This window comes from Chionomys nivalis, chromosome 10, assembly GCF_950005125.1.
Source record: "Chionomys nivalis chromosome 10, mChiNiv1.1, whole genome shotgun sequence".
Lineage (NCBI taxonomy): Eukaryota > Metazoa > Chordata > Mammalia > Rodentia > Cricetidae > Chionomys > Chionomys nivalis.
Window position 1 is genome coordinate 39,606,513 of NC_080095.1, and position 26,620 is coordinate 39,633,132.

The following is a 26,620-nucleotide window of genomic DNA, read 5'->3' on the forward strand; positions in this document are numbered from 1 at the left end:
TAAGTAAAGTACTTGTCACATAGACCTGACAATCTCCCACGCAAGGGTTGTCCTCTTCCCTGCAGAGAGTGGCATGGGCACACTCATGCTCTTTTCTGAAAACTAAAGTTAGAATTATGGCTTTATTGGGTTCAGGTTAAATAGTTGGGGAAAACGCTTTGCATTTGTGCTTCCTGGTATGAGTGAGAAAGAGTCCTTCCTTGGCTTTGTCCTTTGTGAGTCTGGACTCGTAACTTTGTCAACAACCTGCTCTATGTAAGTTTGTTTAGAAGATGGAGGGAAACAGTGTCTATGAAACACTTCAGAAGGTACTGTCCATTCCTGAGATAAGATTGGCGTGGTAGCAGACACAGGACTGATGGTGGTGATGGGGGGAGAGGGTTGTTTTTTGTTTTTGTTTTTTGAGACAGGATCTCACTATATAGCCCTGGCTGGACTGAAACTCATTATGTAGACCAGGGTGACTTCAAACTCATGGAGACAGATCTTCCTGCTTCTGCCTCCTGAGTGCTGGGATTAGAGGTGTGCACTATGACCCCCAGCCATTTTATTTTCATACTAATACCCAAACCCCATGGGCCTAGGCAAACCAGAAGTAGTTACTCTACCTGCATCAATGTAAAGATGGAGACTGTTTCCAAGGCAGTGCCACCAGAGCCACTCCTGAGAGTTGAAAGCACAGTCCTGAAGTACCATGGCCAGTGCTAACTCATTCACTGCTAATGTGAAATTGCTTTGTCTGGACAGGTGGGGTTGCATTCCAAAGGAACTCAGACAGCAAAGGAAGAAATGGAAGTGGATCCGAAGCCTGACTTAGATTCGGATTCCTGGTGCCTCCTTGGAACAGACTCTTGTCGACCCAGCCTCTAGTCTCCTGAACCCACATAGCCCTCAGGAAACTGGGACCCAAAGAACTTCACCGCACACTTACCGAGTGCAGAGAGCAGCTTTCCTGGCTTTGTTCACTTGCAGACACGGAGCGCAGGGCAGAGGGAGGCTCTAAAGCACTTTCCTTGTGCATTTGGAGAGTGGCATTGCCTTTTAGATAGGATCTAGGAGTGATATTATTGTTTCGGAGAATGGAAGGGTCCTGTGGCCCTGGCTTTGTCATCAGTGACTGCCATAGCAACAGCAGCTCTGTACCTCATCTTTTGATCCCACCTTTGAAGAAGAGACACAGTACTCACCTTGTTTGCGCTGGTAGCACCTCATATCCCATTTATCATTTTCATCATTAATTGGAAGTTGCCTTCGGATTTTAACATCAGGCATCGTACCTCTGGGTGAAGGAAGGGAAAATGTAAAATCGGAGTGGGCTGTGGCCAGGCCTGGCCTGCCCAGGGTCCTCCCGAGAGTGGTAAAGTATCCATGTCTTCTCAGAAGCCTGGAGTCCAGGAAAATTTCTTGGCAGAGTCAGTCTAGAGCTTGTGTTCAGGAAGTTGTTGCTTCGTGCAGCCGACTGCTTTATGGGGAAGCTTAGATTGCGTTCCCTGTGGAGGCTCCTTGAAACATCAATGAGAAGCAGAGGAAGGGCAGGTCCGTCGTCACACAGCCAAACTTTTAGGCTACGGTTAGTACAAGGTGGGATTTCCCAGCTCTGAAGGATTTCTCCCAGAGAGGAGATGTTTAAGAGAATAACACCAGTGGGTAATAGATGGAGCTGTGGAGATCAGCAGGAGGGAAGGTAACACTTCCCTCAGTGCCTTGCCTCAGTGGCACTAAAGTCTTCTGCCCCTGTGAAGGCTTCTTTGTACTTCTAGTGTCGTGACCTTTAGGGGTCTGACTGGGATAAGTAGCCCCAGGCACCCTCTTTCTATGTCTAGTCAGTATTTTTCCTCTTTGGTGTGTTTTGAAGACATATCATACCCAGTAAGTCAGTATCATCTTTCATACTTGAGTGGCCCAAAGCCAGCACCAAATCCTTGGGGTCCCAAAACTTGACAGGTAGAACCTGCCAAGTGAAAGGAAACTGGCTGCAAGCTCACTTCTGCTGTGTTCTTATTGAGAGGAGCAAGCTACCTTTTCCAAAAACAGGATTGTGTCCTAGAAGAGCCAACCTTCTAGGCAAGCATCTGATGGTTTCCCTTAAATGTGAGCCTTGTGCTTCCACCAAGTCTAATGAATTGCTTGTGTTTGGTGCCACAGCAGCTGCTTTGATAAGTACCACATCCTCCATGCTACATACAGCTAAACTAATATTGTTTCCTTTAACCAAAGCAAAAAAAGAAAAGTTTGCTATCTATTTTAATATTGCAGGAGGACCTACCTGTGCAGAAGAAATTTTTGTCATTTCCCTACACCAGTGGTATAAAGGCTGGTGCTGGGAGGAAGCCCCATCTCTGGGTGATGGGCAACTCTGTCCGATGGGATCATTGATGTCCCATTGTTTTCTCAATTCTGAGAAGCCTAGTACAATAGTACTGATGTAATCACTGAAGCCTTTTCCCAGAACAAGGGAAGGCCCAATCCTGACATAAGGTCACAAGTTCTAGGGGTCTGGCCGTTGGCTGTAATCCCTGTCAGAGAGTTTTGGTTCATCATGTCAATGCAACTTTGGTTTTCTTCAGGACTGGCTGGCCTTTCAAGGTCCTGTATCCTTACGCTTACCATCTCAGCAGGCCTGAGAGGCGGGGCTTAAGTCTTCATTCTGAGCATTGCTTTTGCTTGGGAACTGAGGGCTGTGGGCATGTCGCTGACTGTGGGGTGAGAGTGAGTGTTGAGGTGGGCAGGAGCCCTGGAGAGTCATTCTCTAGCAGAGCATGGCGGTGTTTTCTCTAGTGTGTTCCCATGGGAAGTCTAGGTTTGCCATTAATCCAGCTGAGAAGCTCAGTTCTGTGCCTTAGAGATAATTTGCACTTTTCAGAATTGTGCCTAGGACAGCCGTGAGGTTGTTTACTCCACCAAACAGCTATGCAAGCAGAACAGTGAGACGTGGCAGCCATGCACTGAGTTGAGCAAAATACAAGACAGCAGAAAAGTATTCAAATGGTTTCCTGTAGCTAAATCTTGGTGAATTGCCCTGCTTGTCCTCTATGCAGTGCTAGGTGTTTGGAGCTTTCCAGTAGCGTTGCTTTGAGTTACAGTATAGCCTGCGTTAATTCTCTGTGCCAACACTTTGCTGAAAAGCCAGCTTATTGTTAGCCAGATGCTGGAAAGGGTGAGGGTGGAGTGGTGTGGCATTTCTGTTTAAATAAACATTTAAACTCTCAGCTGACGCTGTGCTTCAGTAAACCTGTGCACCACCTCAGTAACTGGAGACAAAACACCCAAGGTTCTAGGCCATGGGAAATCTCTGATTCTGTGAGTCTACTATAAATAAATAGTAATAATGAAAAAATGGTCTTTTAACAGAAACAATGCGAGACATTACACAGAAACAACCTCTGCTGTTTTCCAATCTCATTCTTGCCAGAAAAATCATTTGTACTGCAATAGTTTTTTTTCCTAACAAAGTTTGTGAAAATTCAGAAAGCCCAGAGGGGGAAAAGGAGACATTAAAAGAAGGGTCCTGGGCTAGCAGGGTAGCTCAGCAGGTCAAAGTGGCTTGCTGGGCAGGCCTGGTGACCTGAGTTCATCCTGCCGAATCACAGCACTGCCTCTGACCTCACACACTGGTGTGTGTGTGCCTGCAGTCGTACACACCATGTGTGCACAGTGATAAGGGGAATCAGGTTTCTTTAACACACCTCCTTGGTCCTGATGAGAGACCGTTCCAAGTGATCCTGCCAGTTTGTTGCTAAGACTTCCTCAAGACAGCTGAGTTGTATTTGGTATCCTTGGCGTAACAGCTGTTCCTTTTCTTGGCTGAGCGCTGCACTGCAGTTTAAAGCAAAAGGCTCCTAATGCTCAAATTTCATTTGGTTTGTTATCTGTTCAGAAACATTCATGATAGGAAGAGCAGCCCAGAGGAAAACATGTATTTTACAGAAAGTCCTTCACATGAGGTCCCCAGGCCTCAAAGGAAGTATCAGTCATGATAGCAAGAGGTGCAGTGGGCTGTAGTCAAGACTGAGATTCCCTGCAAGGCCAGAAGTCATTTATTGCCGCAGTGATTAACTGCCAACATAAATGTGCTGATCATTAAACCTCACAGGTCATGGGCCTCGGGGAGGAAAATCTGTGTCACAGCTTTGCTTGCCAGTCTGTGTAGTCGTGAAGGGCGATCCGATGTTGACAAGTTTTGTGAACTAGGAAAGCTCAGCATGTCTGTACACACTTCTAAATAAAAAGAGCTACCTTGTGAGTTTCACCACGAGAATTTCCCATAGCTTTTTGAACTTTAAAATGTATGATGTTTATGACATGTGCTTAAAGTAACAGCATACGGACTTGACAAGTAGCATCTATGTGACCTCTACTGAGGAAGAGACTCGAGGTTGTAAAACAGCTCTGACCTCCCTGGAGCTAGCTGAATTCAAAAGACTGGTAAAAGCTGAGGTCAAAGGGAACACAAAGACAAGGGCTCTTGTTTTCTTTCTTTGGCAACTCAAGAATGAATAGCTGCTTGTGTCTATAGTAAGATCTGCACACAGTTGTTTCCCCTTGAGGGCTCTAAACTGTGACCCTAATAACATTGTGGGATCCCAAATCCATATGTCTAAGAGGCCCAGCAGATGAAGGAAGAGAATCTGGCTTTACTTGCTATCATTCCCAACTGAAGGGGTGGCAGATTGTGAACCCCTTCCAGTGTGTCCTGTGTAGGTTATAGCCCTGTTGTGGGGGGCTGCAGGCTGTGTTCCTGCCTCCCCAGCTCCTGGTAGCCTGGCTAGCTTATGCCCCAAAATAACAACACACAAACTGTATTCTTTTAAACACTGCTTGGCCCATTACATCTAGCCTCTTCTCGGCTAACTCTCGCACCTGGACTAGCCCATTTCTAATTTATGTGTGTAGCACCCCAAGGTGCGCTTACTGGGAAGATTCTAGCCTATGTCCATCCTGGGTCGGAGCTTCATCGTGTCTGCCCCAGAGAGGAGAGCTATCGAGTCTGAGCTCACTTCCTCTTCCTCCCAGCATTCTGTTCTGTTTACTCCACCTACCTATGTTCTAACCTATGAGGGCCAAGCAGTTTATTTTTTAACCAATGACCTTCCTCCATCATGGCCCGTGTTTCTACAGCCTCCAGTGTGTCAAGACATGCTCCTATACCAAGTTTTTAAAAGTTATATTTTTTGAATGCTTCATGACAAAGTATCTGGGGCCGGGCAAGGTGATGCACACCTTTAATCCCAGCACTCGGGAGGCAGAGGCAGGCAGATCTCTGTGAGTTTGAGGCCAGCTTCGTCTACAGAGCTAGTTCCAGGACAGCTAGGACTACACAGAGAAACCTTGTCTCGAAAAAACAAAAAACATATGAACAATAAAGCATCTGGGGTGGGGTGGGGTGAGGTGGGGTGGGGGCTGGAGAGATGGTTCTGAGGTTAAGAACCTTTAGTCCCAGCACTCAGAAGGCAGAGGTGGTGGATCTCTGTCAGTTCAAGGCCAGTCTGGTCTATAGGGTGAGTTTCAGGACCACCAAGCTACACAAGAAACCCTGTGTCAAAACAGAAACAAAGAACCTGGGTTCCTAGCGCATACATGGTGGCTCACAACCATCTGTAACTCCAGTTCCAGGGGATCCAACACTTCTGACTTCTGCAGGTACCGGTGTGCAGTCAAAACACTCATGAGATACTCTTTAAAAATTGTGAACATCCATGGGGATACAACATTGTGACTTCTTTAGCCATGGCTGCTTATCTGTTCCCTTTAACCTGATGTAAGGAACTGTGTACTCCTCAATAAACTTGCCGGGGTTGGGGGCTTGTCAGGCTAAATATCCAGCATTTGTAAGAGCTTCAGCACCCATCTTTCTAAGCTCCCCAAACCCCCTAGTTGAGGGTCTAACTTGAAGTGAGCAGTGTTCTCACTGTTAAGAAGACCTAATCCCTTTCAGAGTTTAAAATAGAAGTCTGACTACGCTCCGACCACAGGGCCATGAAAATGAACATTGTCTATGCTTGCTTAGACTGGCTCTGCTGTCTCAAGGTACCCAGACAGTATTGTTTGAAAGGGTCCTAGGGGCTTCTTTCTTTAACATATGAGATGTGTTTAAAAAGAACAAGTACAGAGAAGTAAAATTGTTTTCTATTCATCCCTACCCTGTAAAGTGCAAAAAGATGTCTCATTATACAGCACACCACGGGGGAAGGTTAAGGATACACTGGTCCCCAATGTTACATACTTTTGTTGGCTATGAGCCAGAACCATGGGCCATGGAGGCCAAGGATAGATTTCCATCAATAATGCCTGACGGCACAAACTTCTATCTTTTATAAGAGTTACCATCTGTATGGCAATGACCCTCTGACCTCACTCCTCTTTATTATCCCTACTTTGAAAAGCAAGAAGCGCTAACAAACCCTGGACACGTGCCATGGTCAGAAAACAACTGAATGCAGGCACTTCAGCACAAACCATGGTCGGGCTCAGGAGAAGAGGGCTTTAATGCGGCCTCGCTACCCAGTGTCCTCTCTCTCACACACACCCACCCCAGTCCTTCAGGCAAGAACATAAACACACAGCCAGGGTTATGATCCAATGAGAAGCTGGGCTTCCACCTGCCTCCTGCCAGGTAGTGGGCTCTCTTCCCGGGTGGTTTGGCTCAGCAGGTGGAGCCTGAGTTGTGCAAAGGTTCTGTTTCTCCCTGCTTTCTGCCACTCATGCTCTGGTTTACTGTGAAGGGAAGCTCAGCCTCCTGAACTAAGCAAGGTGGGTTCTGCCATTGTCTGCTCAGCTGTCGTGCCTCCTTGGGGGTGGGGGGCGGTTCTTGATGGTCTTACACTTGGGTATGTGTCGTTCAGCCACCTTGGGAGCAAAGTGGCGGCTGCAGTGGGGACACTGGACATAGTCTGGGTTTTCCGCAGGCAGGATGGGGGGCAAGTCTGAGGGATTCCCACCTCTGGCGATGACCTGCTGGACCTGCCGAGCATGACGGAGGGTGCGGATAAAAGACGCATGTTTCTGTCTCCAGGTGCTCTTCCGGGGAGGCTCAGCCTGTAACAGGAAAGGGACAGTGAGCCTCCAGCTGCCTTGGATCTCTCCCCTCTCGGGCTCCCTGACAGCAATAAGGGTGTGAAAAGGTCTTCAAGATCAAAGAACCACAAAGGAGGAAGAGTGATGACTGACCTCTGAGGCCCAGCCCAAGAGCCTCCAAGGAGTGGTCCTACCTGCAGGCCAGGCATCTTCCTGCCAGGTCCCCTGAGGGAGCTGGCTCAGGTAGAAAGTAGGAAGGTGTGGGGAAGAAAACAAGCTGAACTTAGAACTCCTCTCCTACCCTGTGTCCCCACGTGTCCAGCACCCACCCCATCCTCCCGTGAGAAGAGAGATTTGTTCTCTGGAAAAACTGAATCTAGGCTTTAAAGATTTATTTGCTTGTTTTTATTTTATTTGCATTGGTGTTTTGCCTGCATGAGAGCATTAGATCCCCTGGAACTGGAGTTATAGACAGTTGTGAGTTGTCATGTCGGTAATGGGAATTGAACCTGGGTCCTTTGGTTCTTAACCACTGAGCCATCTTTCCAGCTCCTTAAAGGTTTTTTAAAAATCTCCGATTTGTGTCTTTCTGTGTGTGTGTACCATATGTGTATAAATGCCCATGAATGAAGGTCTGGAGAGGGTGTTAGATCTCTTGGAGTTACAGGTGGTTGTGAGCCACCTGACGTGGGGGTTGGAAATTGAACTCAGGTCCTCTGGAAAAGCAGTAAGCACCGTTAACTGCTGAGACAGCTCTCCAACTCCTAGATAGGTTTCAGTTCAGAAAATCCAGCCAGGATAAGGAACAGGGTTCCTTTCAGCGCTGGTGGTGGGGAAGCCTAAGCAAGAGCACCCAGCAACCACGGAACTGTCAAACTGCTTTAAGAGCTGCTCCCAGAGCACCAGTAACTAGCATCCTCTTGGGAGGGACAGTAGTTCTAGTAGCCAGAAATGAACCCTCCAACACTGGCTTTGGGGGTCACCATTACAGGGCTCACTGATAACTATGAAGTCCTTTAGTGAATAAATCCACTAAGCTTAAATGAACAGCAGGGTGTGCACACTTTTAATCCCAGCACTCAGGAGACAGAGACAGGAGGATCTCTGTGAACTCAAAGTCACCAGTACTAAATGATGAGACGCTGTCTCAAATGAAAATCAAAAACAAAACCACCAAACGAACAGGCAAGGATTGTGAGATCCTTGATGAGTGTTTAACTAAAGAGAAAAGGTCCCCAAAGCACAAGAACAAAAACTCGGGAAACTGAAACACACACACAAACGCACACACAGAAACATCTTCACAGGAAAATATGGTATCAATGAAGTATTAAAAGATAGTGTGAAAAAAAAAGAAAAAAAAAGATATTGTGTCCAGAGTATAGAGATAGCTCAGCAGTTAACAGCACTGACTGTTCTTGCAGAGGACCCAGGTTTGATTCCCAGGTCCCACGTGAATCCCATGCCTTCTTTGGCCTCCTTTGGCAATGCATACACATGGTGCAGCCATACACACAAGCAAAACACCCATATATATAAAACTAAATATTTATTTATTTATTTATTTATTTATTTATCACGTATGCAATATTCTGTCTGTGTGTATGCCTGCAGGCCAGAAGAGGAAACCAGACCCCATTACAGATGGTTGTGAGCCACCATGTGGTTGCTGGGAATTGAACTCAGGAGCTTTGGAAGAGCAGGCAATGCTCTTAACCACTGAGCCATCTCTCCAGCCCCAAAATAAATATTTTTAAAGATTTTGTCCATAAAAGGAGTGTATTATGAAAGATGAACAACCAGAGAAATAAAATAACAATAACTATAAATTAAAAACCTGATAGTCAAAACTCAAATAGAAGCATTACAAAATAATAAAGAAAAACATTCAGAATGGAAAAAAAAGAGAGCAGATGGATAGTAGATATGATTGGAAAATCAGTTCAGAAAGTTCGACATGTGAGCAAACTTGTTCCAATAAGGACAGAAAGTACGAGAGGAAGTTATTAAATTATAATTAGTACTTGCAGACTCAAAGATCACAAGTCTTGAAACTGAAATGACTTATAAAGCTCTGAAGCAAACACTATAAAATCTTAAAATTTTAAAGAAAAGTCTGTTGGTTTGGAAAATGAAACAAAATAGGTTTCAGAAAATGAAGCAGGAATCAAAATATTAAGAGTTTTCAACAATAAACACTAGGTAATCAAAGCGACAAAGAAATACCGTCTTTAAAGTTCTGTAATAAAATGAGGGATCATGAAATGTCTCTTTTATATTTTTATAACTTTTATTAAATTTGTTTTTTGACAAAAAACCAGAGTTCTAATAAAGGGCCAGGCATGGAGGCAGAGGCAGGCTGATCTCTGAGCTTCAGGCCAGCTAGGGTTACAGAGTGAGGCAATGTCTCCAAAACGAAGTTCTGATATACCCAGCCAAATCATCAAATAGGAAGCATTTATGTAGATATTTTCTTTAAGTCCATGGATAAGAATATACCATCTATGGTAAAATTTCAGCAAAACAATGAACAGGAAAACAAGAAAAAGACAGGACCAACACAGAAGCAGAGGGAAGTTCCAAAGCCAAAGAATGACCAGACCAGATAGAGCAGGAGGAGTTTCCAGAATGGGGCGGGGGCACCTCAAACTGATTTGTCGTAAAAAGCTATCTGGACACTTAGAAAAAGACAGTAACAAATTCCTAGCATCCAGAAGGTTAGTTAGGGAAGGTTTTAAGTACAGACTAATTGTAATTGTAAGTACAGGGTGATTGAAGGAGATGGAAAGTTAGTCAGTGATTAACCCCAAGTCCACGTGGGCAGGAGCGGAATTTGCTCCGATATCAGTGAAGGAGATGGTATAACGGTCATGTAAAATCCCGCTGTTTTAAATCAGAACCACAGCCAATTAGAGTGGAAATGGGAAATAGTGGAGAAGGCAAGGGGGAGAGGGATTGAGACAGAGCTTCATCTGTGAGGACAAGCAGCCATCAGAGGACACGGAGGGTTGGCAAATCAAGAAAATAAGTGTATTATTTAGAATCCTGGAAACGCATGCCAGAAGACATATTACACAACTGAGACTCAAGAAGGAACCTGAAAAGAACGAAGAGTGCATTATAGATTGTTTAATACCACACGGTGTCTAAGATGTGTATACTGAACTATTTAAAATAAAGGTGGGCCCAACAAGATGTCGCAGTGGGTGAGGGTGCCTGTCATCAAATCCTATGACCTGAGTTTAATCCCCAAGACCCACGTGTAGGAAAAAGAGAACCAACTCCCACAGTCCTCTGATCTCAACAGGCATGCATGCACACTCACAAACACAAAATAAATATTAAATTTTTGTTTAGACCTTTTGAGACAAGGCTTCTCTGTCTGTGTAACCATCCTAGCTGTCCTGGAACTAGCTCTTGTAGACCAGCCTGGCCTCAAACTCACAGAGATTCGCCTGCCTCTGCCTCCTGAGTGCTAGGGTTAAAGGCGTGCGCCACCACAGCCTGGCTGTAAATATTAATCTTTTTTTTTTTTTTTTGGTTTTTCGAGACAGGGTTTCTCTGTGGTTTTGGAGCCTGTCCTGGAACTAGCTCTTGTAGACCAGGCTGGTCTCGAACTCACAGAGATCCGCCTGCTAAATATTAATCTTTAAGAGAATGAAAAAGACAAATACCTCTTAGTAATAGGTAATAACAAGAATGCTATCATAGGACAAAGCATGCTCTATCAGGTATATCTTACTGAGACAAAAGACAAAGGGACTGGCATTAAAATATGGCCCCCAGGAACCTTAAAAGAATTCAGCCAAAAGGATCTAGGGGGTACAGTAGCTGCATTTTCATTCTGTGTCGTACTGAGATGTTCCTTACCACATTAAGCACAAAGTCGTGTGTGGGTTCCTGCCGCACGTGCTGACAGCTAGCAGACATGGTGTGTGTCTGCTGGACGTCGTGTGAATAGGAAGTGACTTAGAAAAAGCCAAACTGCAGAGTATGTGGGAAAAGCAGCAAGGAGATGCAGCCACTTAGCTCAAAGATGGCACAGAGCTTTGGAGTGAGACTTGAGGCACTGCCCAGGTAGCGCGCAGCTCTGCCAAAGTCCTTTCTGCCTTTGTGTCCCTGTGCAGCTCATGACCTCAACCCAGTCTTCTCAGAACTGGGCTGTGTTGTTTAGCTTTAGTGCTACGATATTTAGGAACTTAAGAAGCACAAGGTTTCTTTTCTTTTCTTTTTTTTTTTGTTTTTGTTTTCTTTTTAAATATTTATTTATTTATTATGTATACAATACTCTGTCTGTGTGTATGCCTGAAGACCAGAAGAGGGCGCCAGACCTCTTTACAGATGGTTGTGAGCCACCATGTGGTTGCTGGGAATTGAACTCAGGACCTTTGGAAGAGCAGGCAATGCTCTTAACCACTGAGCCATCTCTCAGCCCCCCACAAGGTTTCTTTTCGATGATGGCCCCAACTAAGTTATAGTAGGCCATAGGAAATCCCCAGAGAATTACCAGGCCGACCAAAGAGGAAAAGAATAGTAACTGGCCATCCTGTCATTATCTGTCTGCAAAATGCTGACTTCTTGTTGGAAGCTGGATTTTAGGAACACTATCTCTAAACATTCGGGAGACATTCTTGTGGCGATCTCTCAAATAGTACTGAGCGAAAACGCTATAATCATTAAGTTATCTTCGAACACCCATCACATCAGTGGGTGTTTTTAAAGGGTCCAGCAAGAGGACATTTAAACTGGAAAGTCCTGAAAAGAGAGAACTGGGAACTGGATGCAGTGACCCACATCTCTAATCCCAGCACTTGGAAATCAGACAGGTGTGTTTGAGGCCAGCCTGGTCTACATAGTGAGTTCTAGGCCAGCCTGCAAGGAGGGGGGAGGGAGAAGTGGGGAGCCCATGAGGGCTCACATGCTTTGGGAAGAAATGAAACCAAAATATGTTCTATTTTTTCCCCATACTGTTACATGGGGGCCTTTGAGATCACCTAACATGGGTTTTTGTTTTGTTTTTGTTTTTTGTTTTTGTTTTGTTTTGTTTTGAGACAAGGTTTCTCTGTAGCTTTGGAGTCGGTCCTGGAACTAGCTTTTGTAGACTAGGTTGGCTTCAAACTCACAGAGATCCGCCTGCCTCTGCCTCCTGAGTGCTGGGATTAAAGTTACCACCACCACCCGGCTCTAATGTGGGTTTTTCCCAACCCTGTTCATCTTATTATTTAATATTTTTTAAACTCATGACCCCACAGAAATCACAGACTGAATATGATTTTCTACAATAAACACTCTGGAGAAGCTTATTTTACAGACCAAATGACATACTCTCGAAGGCTGGTTATGGGGCAATGGTCTCCAGGTGGGTCTAAATCAGGCCACAAAGTCCTGAGCTGTATCAGTTAGGTGTCGTGAATTCCTAACGGCTCCCATTCAGGTTTTTCTAAAGTGAGGGATGTTTTGGAGAGCTAGCTAGAAAAGGAAAAGAGTCCACAAATGAGTACTTTATCCCTGTAGTGTTAATACCATAACTGGAGAGGGGGATCCAAACTTACATGTGTTTCTGGAATTTACTAAGAATACATCAAAACTGAGCTCACTTTTAAAGAGTAGGTACAGCTGAGCATGGTGACAAATGAGAGAAAGCAAGGAATTCTTAAAAGTCAGGAAAATGTCTTGTGTTTATATTAACTCAAATTGCATGTTTTTAAAATTTCATTTTTATGAGTTATTTTTTCCCTGCAGCAAACATGAATTCGTTTTTACAATAATCAAAAGGACATTATATTTTAAAATCTAGATTTTGGAGTCAATTCTAGCAAGACTTAAATCTAATAAGATCAAGAGCAGGGGCTATTGATCTGATCAGCAATAGACCGGTCATTAGTCTAGTATGTACAGGTCCCTGAAGCTAACACTAAAAGATAAAAAAATCTACTTAAACTGTCCAAGCTTTCTTTCTTTGTGTGTGTGTGTGTTGAGGGGGTAGGTCTGATGTGTATGTGTTTAGATGTCTGAGCCTTGTGTATGTGTGTGCACATGCATGTGTGTGTGTTTAGATGTTGGAGCCTTGAATTTTGAATGGATACAATGATAGATAATAAGATTCTTACAGAATTGTGAGGTTTGTAGAAAAAGCTCTGATCACAGAGACTAGCAAAGGGAAGTTGTGATTCTCCCCTCCAATCTACACTGTCCCAGTTCCCAACGGGAACTAGCGAGGATGCAGCAGGCCATTACACGCACCCCCATACAGAATCAAACCTAGGAGGCTCTTATTACCTTGGCGGCGGTGGCTGGCCCCTTCCAGTTCAAGTACTGCTCTAGCTCTGTGCCCTTAGCCCGGGCCCTGGAGGAGTCAAACACTTTCCTCTTGGACCCTTGCATCCTCCCACAGACGGTGGAGTGTCTCTGCAGTCTGATAGAAAGAAACGAGCGTCCACAGTGGCTGCACTTGCCCAGCTCTGGCTCTTCTGTGGAGGAACCAGACCCCAAGGAGCTTGGTGATGCCGACGGGCTTGATGCCTGCAATGCGCTGCCCAGCTCTTCTGAAGGTTTCAGGAATTCATCTTCAGGAGGCCCTGAGTCTCGGACTTTGTTGTTGCTTGCCATCAGCCTCTCCCTTTTGAGCCTCTGGATTTCATAATCAGAGAACTGGAGTGGGCTAGAGGTTTTCTGAGCCCAATCACAAGGTTGACCCTCTCCCCTATCTCTACTGAATTCCTCGGAACTGAACTCGGGAGATAAGTAGAGTGTCTGTGTGGCATTGCTGTTACCATCCCTAACTCTCCCTGCAGATAGGGTCGTTTTTAGTAGCTCTCTGTCTTCATGCTCCTGGGCCCGTTTCTTTTCCTTCTGAATTCTTCGGAGACCCTCCTCTGTCTTCTTCAGCTTCTCTCTCAGGAGGCTCTCTTTCCTGCGGATTTCCATCTCTAGAGTCTCACCTGCCGCTTCTAGTCTTCGGATCTGTGTCCACTCGGTCCTATGGAGGTCCGCCATGACCTTCTCTGCCTGCACAGAGGCAAAAAGAGACGAATTCAACCAGCTCCTCAAACCAAAGTTGCTGTCTGAAAGCTCGCTCGAGTTAGGGAGTCTTGGATAGGCATTCTGGTCCCCATCAGTGCCTATCTCACCTGTACTATGAGGCTTCCGGTGGGCCATGGGTTTCAGTGGGTATGCCCGATCTACTCCAACTCGTTTCTTCCTAAAGGGAATGAAGTCTTGGTCATTTGCCTTGGGATACCGGGGTTGAGGGTTTGACAAGGAAAACGAGCCCTTTCCTTGGCCCTGGGGATTGCTTGCTGAGCTCTGCTGGCTGATCCTGGCACTCTGGGGACGCGAGTGCCTCCGGGCTTTTGTGCACATGTTCCCTTTGGGGTGAGTGGAGACACCCTCCTCCGGCTCAGGCTCTGTGTTGCTCCAAAACTTCTGCTGGAAATTGTTCCTCAAGTGTCCCATCGAGGACCGCTGGGAAGAGTCACCTTGTTCATAAGGGTCCCGCTTAGCTGAGTGGAGCCCTGGCGCTTCTGTTTTATTATGTGGGAACATAACGCCCACAGGCAAATGTGGAGCCAACTGGAGACCAGCCATTCAGGGCCTGGACCGAAGCCTAGGGAAAGATTTAAAACAGATACATGGGAAGAATTAGTCTGAGCTTCACTCCCTGCTGCTAGGCTGCTAGAGTAAACTGTTAGTACATTTGCCCTGCCCACATTCCCTTTAAACGTAGCGCGGAATCGGCCAGGACCTTCCTTCAGTAAGCATTTATTTAGTGAGTGACGATTATGTGCCAGACATTGTTAAGCCCCGAGGACCAAATCATGAACGGGACACAGGTGTTCTGCCGCTGGCTTTCCTCCACACCCGTATCCGATCTGCCGTACACTATTGTGGAATGGGTGCAAAGAGCCTTAGATGGAAGGTCATCTGTGACCAAAAAAAAAAAAAAAAAAAAAAAAAAGAAAGAAAAAACAAAAACAAAAAACCCCCAAAACCAGGCAACCTGATCTTACTATCCCCGGTTCTTGTAAACTGCAGAGTCTGCTCCGAGTCCGGCCCCACATTTTTACAGGGTGAGAACAGTGGCCTGGCACCGAGCTCTCCCTGGGCTTTCCCCCTGCTAGGAACTACAAAGAGCACCGGGCGCCCCGGCTTGAAGCAGGTGCTTGGCTGTCAAACCCTCATCCAAAGATGCTCTATGGCCCAAACCGCTCCAGGTACCAGTGTGTAGGGGCGCGGGGCGTGACTCCTCACCGCCCCAGTCCGCTTTAGATCCGGAACTCGAAAGTTATGCTCTGTCCCAGAGGGTCAAACGGTAACCCTCGCGGGGATTCGGCCTCTAGAGACAAACTCTCACTCTCCGGTCCCTTGGGAGGTGGTGGTAACGATTCCGTGTCTCTCCTCCTTTTCGCATACCTGAGGCGCTTGGGGACCACTCCTGCTGAGGGAAATATCCCCAAGACCCACTTTTTCCACACCTGACTAAACCCAACTGCCGTCCGCGCAGGCGCTCTTGTTCACCTCTGTTATTTCCGTTGCCTGGAGACCAGAGCGCCGCCTCTGGTTGCGACCTTCCAACCCCAGGCCAGCGCAGGCGCAGTCCACAAGCGGTCCGACGCTGCCCCGAAGATGGGTTTGGGGTGGAGGAAGGTGGGGTAAGAGTGCCGGCGGGTCACTTGACGCAGGGTGCAGCCAACTCTGCAGCTCAGATCAGCGCTGCCCTTGGGGCGAGGGGAGGAGAGGCTTTTCTGGGGCCACATCAAAGAAGAACTTGCATTCCCTGAGAACGATGCTCCCAGACCTTAGGGAGAAGGGTGGAGCCCCTAGATGGGCTGCAGAGTCACCCTGCCACAAGATTCGGGGATCCGCCGGGCTAGCGGGAGTGGGACTGCTGATTGCCCTACTGAGCGCACTTGGCTGCTGCTCCCAGGCCCCAGGTAGGACTGCAAAGCTCCAGGCTGTATGCTCCTGGGCTGTTCTCCCCTTGCAATGCTTTGGCGCTTGCGATCAGATTTACTTTTATTTCGTTACGTGTTATCGTCCCAGGGTAGTTTCTAAGGCCAATCTAATTATGATACTATTATAATGTTTTACTCTTACGAGGTAAATCTGACCGTTTTTACTTTGGGCCCCGGAATGACTCAGCCAAATGTAATGATAATAAAGTACCAGATCGACAATAACGAGCATAGCTTGATTTCAACAGTAAATGATCCCCTGTAACTTTTCGACATCAGAAGAGGGTTTGTCTTCTTCGTGCTTCAGTTCTTTTGGATAAGCTATTTGGAACAGCCAGCTCAGTTTTTCCTATAACTAAGCAGAAGATTCGTGCACGTGGGAAATAAAGTGGACAGCAGTCCCGTTAATCCTTCAACATAGCCGGGCGGTGGTGGCGCACGCCTTTAATCCAAGCACTCGGGAGGCAGAGGCAGGCGGATCTCTGTGAGTTCGAGACCAGCCTGGTCTACAAGAGCTAGTTCCAGAACAGGCTCCAAAACCACAGAGAAACCCTGTCTCGAAAAACCAAAAAAAAAAAAAAAAAAAAAAAAAAAAAAAATCCTTCAACATATCAGACGTCAGCTTTTCTGTGCTACAAAGAAATTCCTTGGTGGGCTCTCTAGGGCAGATTGTCAGTCATTGTTTTCATTCCCAGTTGTCCCTTTTTCCTCTCCACACTGCAGACTTTTCCCAATGACTCGGGCCCGGGGAAATTTCAGCTTCCCCCTGCTTAAAGTCTTCTTCTATGGCTTTTCCCTATGCATCCATCCCTTTTAACTACTTCCAGGACCCTCCGTGTTAACCTCTGGTTTTAAAACATGCGTGACTTCTTCGTGCAAAAAAGTTTCACTTCGCTGGACCCTCCTCCTACTTGTTTCTCTTCTTCTGCTTTGTTTTATTTGTGTTTGGTTTGAGACAGGCTCCCTGTTCAGCCCCCTGGCCCTCCTGCCTATGTAATCAGCTTGCCTCAGCTTGCCTCAGATTCCCCCGGGGCTGGGATATAGGCCTGCACACACACACACACACACACACACACACACACACTTTTCCTTATCCCTCCTCCTTGTCCAGGCCCCTGCGGTCTGACTTCTGCTTGCCTGTTAACTGCACAGCTATTCATGTCCATCCCACGAGTAAAGGCAAGAAGGCAAGCTTCTATTTCTGCAGCCTATTCCCTGGACGGTGTTGATCATTCATTGCCTTAAAACTCAATTCCCTAAAGTGAGATTTCATTTATGTCTTCTAAATAAAGCTGCCTGAAGACCAGAAGGTAAAACTAAACCATTAGAAGACAGGCTGTGGTGGCACATACCTTTAATCCCAGGATTTGGGAGACAGAAGCATATGGATCCCCGTGAGTTCAAGGCCGACCTGAGCTACACAAGATCTGTGCAGAAATAGATTCAGATAGTGGTGGCTCACACCTTTAACCCCGGCACTAGAGAGGAATATAAAACCAGGATGAGACAGGAACTCTTTCTCTTTAGTCTGAGGATTTCTTAGAGATAAGAGCTCTCTTGTGACCGGCTGCTTTGATTTTCTGATTTTCAGGTTGAACCCAACTCTCTGTCTCTGTTTTATTGTTCATGCTATACTCACTACTCCTGTGTCCTCTTGCTCTCTTCTTTCTTAGCCTTGCTCCATCTACTTCTCTTTAAGGTTTCAGGCATTTATACTTTCCTCCTTATTGGCCTCCTAAGTTTGGATGTTCTTCCAAGCACTCTTATTTTTCATGTATATGCAGTTAGAGGCATTCTCTTCCTTATCTCTACCAGATACTGAAATCTGGAATTTTGTCTGTTTAACATATTCCTTGGGGAGCTGGAGAGATGGTTCGGTGGTTAAGAGCACTGGCAGCTCTTCCAAAGGACCCGGATTCAATTCCCAGGACCTACATGGTAGTTCACCACTGTCTGTGACTCCAGTTCCTGGGGATCCAACACCATCATACAGTCATATATGCAGAAAAACACCAATGCAAAAGAAATAAAAATAAATGTTTAAAAAAATCCCCTGCGCCGGGTGGTGGTGGCGCACACCTTTAATCCCAGCACTCGGGAGGCAGAGGCAGGCGGATCTCTGTGAGTTCGAGGCCAGCCTGGTCTAGAAGAGCTAGTTCCAGGATAGGAACCAAAAGCCACGGAGAAACCCTGTCTCGAAAAATCCAAAAAAAAAAAAAAAAAAAAGAAAAAATCCCGTGCTTAGTGATAGTCTTCTCAGTTATAAATTTTTTAAAAAGATTTATTTATTATGTATACAGTATTCTGCCTACATAGGATATATAGGCCAGTAGAGGGCACCAGATCTCATTACAGATGGTTGTGAGCCACCATGTGGTTGCTGGGAATTGAACTCAGGACCTCTGGAAGAGCAGCCAGTGCTCTTAACCACCGAGCCATCTCTCCAATCCTACAGCTGCAGTTTTTTCTCATAATAAGCTGTATCCTCTCATGCTCTGCCTGTGTTTCTTTGGGGATGGATGGCTTTACCCTCTTCACAATCAGCATCTACCTCCCAAATCTGTCCTTGTTGTTTTCCAAATGAGGATTCTAAAACCTTCTTTCCTAGATTTCTTGAGATATTAACAGGGCCTGGGCTTATCAATCAGTGGTGGAAGGTATACTTAGAATGCACAGGACCTAGATTCCATTCCCAAGTAACAAAAGCATGTGTGCACACACCCACAGAGTGGGGAAGGGAAGGAGAGAGAGAGATTACAAATAAAAAGTGTAGTACTTTGGAAACATGTACCCTAAAAATTGATACTGAGATTAGCACAGATCCTGCTCAAGAATGAAACACAAACTGGGCAGTGGTGATACACGCCTTTAATCCCAGCACTTGGGAGGTAGAGGCAGGCAGATCTCAGTGAGTTCGAGGCCAGCCTAGTCTACAAAGCAAAGTCTAGGACAGCCAGGACTGTAACACACAGATACCCTGTCTCGAAAAAACAAAACAAAAAAAGCAAAACAGAAACAAAAAGAAAAGAAAAGAAGCAGCACAAATTTACAAAGTATGTCTTTTAAAACTTGTACATAAGGCAGAGGTGGCAGATCTCTGTGAGTTCGAGACCAGCCTGGTGTACAAGAGCTAGCTCCAGGACAGGCCCCAACCACAGAGAAACTCTGTCTCGAAAAACCTAAATAAATAAATAAATAAAACTTGTACATATTTTGGTTGTGGAGATAGCTTAGTCAAGACCTGACTCAATTGCCAGGACCCACATTTTAAAAAGTCAGACTTGGTGGCACAGATTTGTAATCCTCCTTCTGAGAATGCAAAGACAGGTGACTCCCTGGGCTCCCTGCCAGCCAGTCTAGCCTACTCAGCAAGTTCTAGGACATTGAGAGACACTGCTGTAAGAAAAAAATGGGTTGTACCTGGAGAACGACACTTCAGGTTGTTCTCTGGCCTCCACATGTGTGTCCACATTCACACATAAACAACAGAAAGATATACAAATCATATATACATACTTATATATACATATATAATAATGTAAAATGTGAGGTTTTGATACAACTATACATTGTAAAATGATTAAATTTAACTAACTAATAAATCATTCTGCCTTCTGATTCTATAGTTTCTCTTCCATAGTGATTCTTTTTTTTTTTCTTTATTTGGTTTTTTGAGACATGGTTTATCAGTGTAGCTTTGGCTGCCCTGGAACTCACTTTGTATAGCAGGCTGGCCTCGAACCATTTTCTGTCTCCCACATTAGATGTAGAATATCCCTGTAGTTCTGTCTCCCTTTAGTAAACTGAGGCAGTCTCAGGGTCTCTCAACCATGGCTGTGCAGTGGGAAGCAATGGGAATAAAATGTGGGCGTATATATTCAGAAGGTTCCCCAGAGGTCCTGACGTGCACATGGTGTTGAGTGCTCCCGGCTTCATCACAACCACTTTTACCTTCTTGCCGACAGGCACAACCTTACCCACAAGCTGGGGAGTGGTAGAGGCTGTATTTTGGGAGTGGACTTTGGACTGGCCGCCTGAAACTAAATCCTGGTGACATCACTTTCTGGTTGTGACTCTGTAACTATGGAAAAGTGCGCTCTTCTCCACAAGCCCTTTCTCAGTCTTTCCAGTCAGAATTGATCTCTGCTTCTTCACAACGCTTTCTGTCTTGTTATAATGCAGGGCTGGTTCGTGGTGAACTCCCAAGAATGTTTATGAAATGCATTACCGCATTGCACATTATCTTGTCATTCTGTGCATCACATTTGTCTACGATAAAGAACTCTTTGAGGGCAGAGATGATGTATCATTCATCTTCGTACACCATATGGTGTTCTGTCCATATGATGCTTAATGGGCTTGCAATCTATAGGGAAACTTATTTTAAATGAGTTTTAGAGAAATGACATCAGTTGAATACACTGTTTAGTGTTGTTTTCAAATATTGCCAAGGACAGCGTTCAGTCCAGCCCCTTCACCTCCCAGCAGGAAGGCTTCAGGACTCTGTAATGGGGAGCTACTGCCATGGTGGATCTCCATAGCTAACCCAGAAAACTGTCTCATCTTGCTCAGTTGGCCAACCCGAGTTATTGACAAATGGGGCCCGGTGTTGTGAAATGATATAATATATACAAACAACCCAAAAGGAGCAATAAACATCACACACAATTTGTTTCATACACATTTTTAATCTTAAGGTAGCTGAATTCCAATGTATACGCGCCAGTTCTCATTTTAGCAGTCCCCACCTAAAAACCCCTTTGTAACTCTCTTTTTCTAAAAGTAAATGCATGCAATTTGGTTAATTTTGCTGGATTTTTAGATCCAATTGAGATTCTGGAGCCATGAATCACTTGCATGTGCTTTATTATTTGTTTATTATTTTATTTATGCATAATCTTAGTAAGGTAGACTCTGGGTGGCAGCTTCCAAGAACCCAGATAGAATAACTTCATCGTGATATCTTGTGCATTTACTGTCCCCTCCTACCAAGTCCAAATTATGCATGACCCAAAATTGGAAGAGAATTGGAAGGAAGAAAAAAAAAAACAGGCCAGAAAATGGGTATAAATCCTATTCTATTGATTTACTTATGATACTTAATGTTTGTTGTCTGTCTCCCATCTCAAGAATGGCTAAGCTACTCCAGCGCAGGATTCTGCTATTACAGTCAACGGATATATGCCAAGAGCCCTCGGCACGTAGTACGCAGTCATGTTACTGTTTAGTTTATGAGTGGACATATTCTAAGTGTTTCGTCTATGCCTTTCCATACCCACGTGGAAATGAGAGGAGAGGTACGTTTAGAGACAGAAAAGGGAGCAGGCAGGCTGGTCAGTGAGCAGAAAGCCTAACTGTTTACGTGATCAATCCAAATCCAGGTTTACCGGTCCTGAAGCCCCGCCCTCGGGCGGGCTCTTAGCCGATAACCTACCTATGATTGGTTGGTCCTTGGTGATGGGCGTGCAGGTCGCGTTGGAGGAGCCGCACTCTAAACTTCCGGGAGCGGCGGTTATCTTAGCGTTTTAGCGTGGGCGGTTGATCTGGAGGTCTCAGGGGCGTTTCGGGCGCCTGGTGGGGAAGCCCGGGAAACCTGAGTGTCCGCCGCTCGGATCAACCAAGTGTCAGTGGAGGGGATTGCGGGCCGCGTGGGGAGAGGACGGATGGCGGCCGCGGGGCTGCGAGGGTAGCGGGGTGAACAGGTGAAGGCCCTCGACCCCCTGGGCCTTGCGTTAACACCCACCCACCCACTTACTCCAGCAGTTCTGGGACCCTGAGATTCCGGAGAGGTCCCAGGGGTGATGGAGTATGGGTGCAGCCTCTTCTAAGAATGGGGTCCTGGTACAGTGCCTCACCTTGCTGCTTTCCTGGTTTCTGACAGGTCTGAGCATGGCAGAAGGGAACACCTTGGTCTCAGTGGATTATGAAATTTTTGGGAAGGTTCAAAGGGTGTTTTTCCGCAAGTACACTCAGGTATGTGTCCTATAGACTTGAAGAGGTGTCGGGGCGCAATACTAGGTGATGGACCTGAGGCCATGATCTGACAAATGGGAATTCGGAGAGGCTGGCTCTTTGGTAGCTTCAAGGGGACAGTTGCGGCTGGAGATGAGCGATGGATTGAGACTGTTTTGCAGTCTGTAAAACACGATGCAAATGAAAGCGGCTCCCGACTGGTTTCTTTCAAGCAGTGGTAAGGCAGCATCTAGACTCTTCTGAAGGAGAATACCCCTAAGCATCCTGTTTTACTGTCAACCAAGCCAAGTCACTTTTATAGGAAAGCTACCGTCAAGATGGAGATGGTATTAGGTGAACTGATCACACTGATGTAAGTTATGTAATCACCATCATACCCACCACAAGTTTATTCCTCCAGCTTCCTCTCAAGACCTCAATTTCTTTCTGTTCTTTTTGTCGTTGAACAAGAACAAGAGCATCCACCCTTTCTAATGTCAGTTTTCCTTATTAAAATACCTTATCAGGCGAGGCGTGGTGGTACACACCTTTAATCCCTGCACTCAGAGGCAGAGGCAGGTGGATCTCTGTGAGTTTGAGGGCAGCCTGGTCTACAGAGCTAGTTCCAGGACAGGCTCCAAAGTTACAGAGAAACCCTGTCTCGGGAAAAAAAAAAAAAAAAAAAAAAAAAAAAGATATTGGTCCTCAGCACTTTCCTCCAAGTGTCATATTGCTGGGACTGTGATGCTGAAAACTCAGACCTGAATCTTTGAAGAGAGAGTCAGTGGTCAGTACCTCTTACTCTATTAATTTACAAACCCGTCTTCCTGTTTTGTGTTCATTTGGGAAGCACCTGTCAAATGCTGAAAGTCAGAGCGAGGTTTGAGTTAGCATTACCACTGGTTGTGCAGGGCAGGTTCCTGTGATTTCATAAATGTGGTGACATGCTCATAGAGGAATCTACGTTGTTGAGGAGAAGGGAACGCATATTACAGGGCATCTTTCTCTACCTTCCCCACCTCCACCCCAAGTTTGGAGACAGTTTAGAATACAGAAAAGCAAATGCTGATAATGAAAATGCTGTTTGGGGACTCTTCTTTTCTTTTCCTTTCCTTTTCTTTTCTTTTCCAAGACAGAATTTCTCTGTGTAGCTCTAGCAGCTGTCCTGGAATTGGCTCTGTAGACCAGGCTGGCCTCGAACTCAAGAGATCCTCTTGCCTCTGTCTTCAGAATGCTGGTATTAAAGTCGTGTTCCACCACTGCCTCGCTTTTAGGATTTTTTCTATCTGTAGATTTGTAAGCATTTGTTTTCTTTTTCTTAATTATTATTATTTTTGTTTTTGATTTTTTGAGAAAGGGTTTCTCTGTATAATAACCATTGCTGTTCTGGAACTCACTTTGTAGACCAGGCAGCCTTGAACTCACAGAGATCCATCTGCACCGAGCCGGGCGGTGGTGGCCTTTAATCCCAGCACTTGGGAGGCAGAGGCAGGTGGATCTCTGTGAGTTCGAGACCAGCCTGGTCTACAATAGCTAGTTCCAGGACAGGCTCCAAAACTACAGAGAAACCCTGTCTCGAAAAACCAAAAAATAAATAAAAAAATAAAGGCGTGCACCACCATTACCCAGAAACTTTATTTTTTTAACTAAATAATTTTTAAATTTTTTGTGTATTGGTGTTTTACCTGCATGAATTTCTGTGTGAGAATGTCGGATCCCCTGCAACTTGAGTTACGGACAGTTGTGAGCTGTCTTGTGGGTGCTGGGAATTGTACCCAGGTCCTCTTGAAGAGCAGCCAGTGCTCTTAGCCATTGAGCCACCTCTCCGGCTCCCTCATGGTCAGCTTTAAAGACTTTGTGATTACTTACTAGACAGAAAAAAAAAAAAAAACATTAGGATAAGGAGCAGCAAGATTGGAAAGGGAATTGGCATGAGTTCCCTTTAGACATGAGCTTTACTGGGAGAGCCTTATGACGGTGGGGGTCTGTGGCCATGCCTTGAGGTAGGAGAGCAGTATGAGAGACAGATGGTACATCAGATCGGGCAACATGTCAGGGCTTACAGGCTTTCTGGTAAGGTGACTCAGTGGGTAAAGGCACTTGCCACCAAGACTGGTGGACTGAGTTCAACAGTCCCCAGGACCCACGAGGTGGAAGGAGAGGCAGGCCCTGCAGGCAGTCCTCTGATCCACACTTGTACTACGGTATGCACGCCTCACCCTAATAAATAAGTAAATGTAATTTAAAAGTACGTTTTTGTAATGGAGAGGAGTATTGTTAAGAAAGATAACTTAGGAGCCTGCGGAGATGGCTCAGCAATCTGCATTGTTCTTCCAAAGGACTCAAGTTCTGTTGCCAGAGCACACATAGGGTGGTTCATAACCACCTCTAATTCTAGCTCCGGGAGCCTGGCACCACCCTCTTCTGGACTCCATGGGAACCAGCACTCAACACGCTCACTTACTGCACCCTCTCTGTATACACATAATTAAAAATTTTTTTTTTTGATTTTTGAGACAGGGTCTCTCCGTAACTTTTTTGGTTCCTGTCCTGGAACTAGCTTTTGTAGACCAGGCTGGCCTCGAACTCACAGAGATCCACCTGCCTCTGCCTCCCGAGTGCTGGGATTAAAGGTGTGCGCCACCACCGCCCAGCAATTAAAAATATTTTTAAAAAACAGAGATAGCCACCAGAGATGGAACCTTCAATGAAATCTCCCAGAGAAAAGAAAATACCTGACTCTTACGTCTTTTCAGTATTAGAATTTGTCAGTTATTTTTAGGATTTAGTATAGGACAGTCTACAGGAGTAAGAACATGGAGGAACGAGATACCAGATAGGACCATATATTAGAGGCTGTGAGCTCTGAAGCTATAACACAGCATGGCTTTTTAAATTCTTGGTCCAGAGAGAGCTGCAGCAGGGACATGGCCTGGTTTCTCCAGGCTGCCTGTTTGGTCTCTTAGAGCAGCCAGTGTCGTCAGTGGCCAGACCCATGACTTAACAAGTCAGATGGAAGCATAATAGCCACAGGGCCTCGTGAACCCCTTAGTGTCAGAGCCCAATCTCAGCTGCTTTCCTTCTCTACCAAATATGACAGAAAGTGGGTTTTGGGTGCAGTGTAAACATGTTGGGTTAGAGAGACCTCTGCAGTAAAAACAACGGTTGTGTTGCCCAGGAAGTTGTGAAATACTATGTAATGATCTTAAAGATACAAAGGATCGCTTCATCTGGATTCATTTATGTGTGGTCCTGGCTAAAGGCAAGGGAAGGATCAAGTAACTTCAAGCTTTTTCTGTTTAATGCACCCAGTAGATTGCTGATTAAGAGACAAGAAAATGAGGGTTGGGGTATATCTTAGAGCTATTATACTTGCCTAGGTAGCATGTATAAGGCCCTAAGTAAATCCCCTGTACGGAAAAACAAAACAAAACAACCACCCCTGCCCCCACAAAACCCACTCAGGGTCTCTCCCACTTCAATTTACTTGGCTGGGCGGGATAGTGCACACTTTTAATCCCAGCATTCAGAGGGCAGAGGCAGGAAAATGGCTGGAAGATCGAGGCCAGCTGGGACTACCTGATAAGTTCCATCTAGGTCAGCCAATGTTACATAGTGAAACTGTCTCAAGAAAAGAAAAGAAATGAAGGAGCTGCAAGGCCAGGAGCCCAGAAGACTCAGCCTTAGGAAAGCATTTTAAAGGCATCTTTCGGGGGCCTACTCTTTAGTCCTAACCGTGCTCATTACTGCATAATGGAAACTGTCAGGAATTCAGCGCTGAGTTTTGTAGAATGAAAAGGGAAGTGGAATCGAGTAGCTACTCTTGATGTTAAAGTCAGCCACAGGATTCTCCTTGGTGTCTGCTTTGATTTTTCTGGACAATGTCAAATTAGTCTCAGTGGTTTGACTCCAGGCCAAGATTCTGGCCACAGAATGCAGCTTCATTTTGTTCTGTGCAACCTCACTGGATCGCTCTTTCTCTTCTCTCCCTGCTTAGGCTGAGGGCAAAAAGCTAGGTTTGGTAGGCTGGGTCCAGAACACCGATCGGGGCACCGTGCAAGGACAGCTGCAAGGCCCCATCTCCAAGGTGCGGAGCATGCAGGAATGGCTGGAGAAGACAGGAAGTCCCAAATCCCACATTGACAGAGCGAACTTCAACAATGAGAAAGTCATCTCAAAGCTGGATTATTCAGATTTCCAAATTGTAAAATAATGACCTGAATTTTAATGTTTTCAAAATTGTCTCCCTCCTTTTTTTTTTACTGATAAAGCACAATTCTGTGCTCAGTATTAGATTTTGTAAGTTATTTTAGCTGCACATTTGAAAGTTACTGTGTATTACATGTATGATGGAATGCAATTGTGTACAATTTTAACCAATAAAAACACACTAGAACCTTATGCTTATTGTGCTTAAATCTTTTGTGAACTTTTGGGCAATATGATGTATTCAATCAGTGTTGGGAGAGGAAGACTTTGTCGTAGTTTAAAGAGGCCTGGAGGGGAAGAAGTGACTGTGAGAGTCATTTCTGTGAATTGTTACTCAGTTTCTTCAGATTAGATGTGTGGAAGAACAGAGCCACCAGGTCAGGCTGGAAGATGATGTGCTGGACTAACTACTTTTGGCTTTCAGGTTCTTGGAACATTTGCTGTCATTGCTTTTCCGTGGGTTAGAAAATCACATAAATTAGTTATGGGCT

The 26,620-nt window shown here is 45.5% G+C and overlaps 3 protein-coding genes across 7 annotated transcripts in view; 2 read left to right on the forward strand and 1 right to left on the reverse strand.

The window, feature by feature from the left end:
- The window catches only part of Nek9 (NIMA related kinase 9), a 39,109-nt gene extending 34,860 nt beyond the window's left edge, over positions 1-4,249 (forward strand). For both annotated transcript variants that reach the window (XM_057782509.1, XM_057782510.1), the window contains one exon: positions 748-4,249. In XM_057782509.1, the coding sequence (XP_057638492.1) occupies positions 748-870 (123 nt within the window). In that variant the 3' untranslated portion in view covers positions 871-4,249. The remainder of the gene's footprint in view (positions 1-747) is intronic.
- Positions 4,250-6,108: 1,859 nt separating this feature from the next.
- On the reverse strand, positions 6,109-15,508 carry Zc2hc1c (zinc finger C2HC-type containing 1C). 2 transcript variants are annotated; one of them, XM_057783013.1, is made up of 3 exons: positions 15,489-15,508; positions 13,294-14,620; positions 6,109-7,035 (listed from the first exon to the last, which is right to left on the reverse strand). In XM_057783013.1, exons 2-3 carry the CDS (start codon positions 14,599-14,601, stop codon positions 6,772-6,774), a joined length of 1,572 nt encoding a protein of 523 aa, XP_057638996.1. In that variant the 5' UTR covers positions 14,602-14,620; positions 15,489-15,508; the 3' UTR covers positions 6,109-6,771. The 2 variants fall into 2 exon arrangements, with proteins under 2 accessions (XP_057638996.1, XP_057638995.1); XM_057783012.1 differs by having other exon boundaries at positions 15,427-15,500.
- Positions 15,509-15,640: 132 nt separating this feature from the next.
- Acyp1 (acylphosphatase 1) lies at positions 15,641-26,301 on the forward strand. 3 transcript variants are annotated; one of them, XM_057782858.1, is made up of 3 exons: positions 15,641-15,947; positions 21,850-21,941; positions 25,918-26,301. In XM_057782858.1, the coding sequence occupies exons 1-3, from the start codon at positions 15,800-15,802 to the stop codon at positions 26,131-26,133; spliced, it is 456 nt and encodes a 151-aa protein (XP_057638841.1). In that variant the 5' UTR covers positions 15,641-15,799; the 3' UTR covers positions 26,134-26,301. The 3 variants fall into 3 exon arrangements, with proteins under 3 accessions (XP_057638841.1, XP_057638843.1, XP_057638842.1); XM_057782860.1 differs by lacking the exon at positions 15,641-15,947 and adding an exon at positions 21,464-21,670; XM_057782859.1 differs by lacking the exon at positions 15,641-15,947 and adding an exon at positions 21,464-21,591.
- Positions 26,302-26,620: the final 319 nt, after the last annotated feature.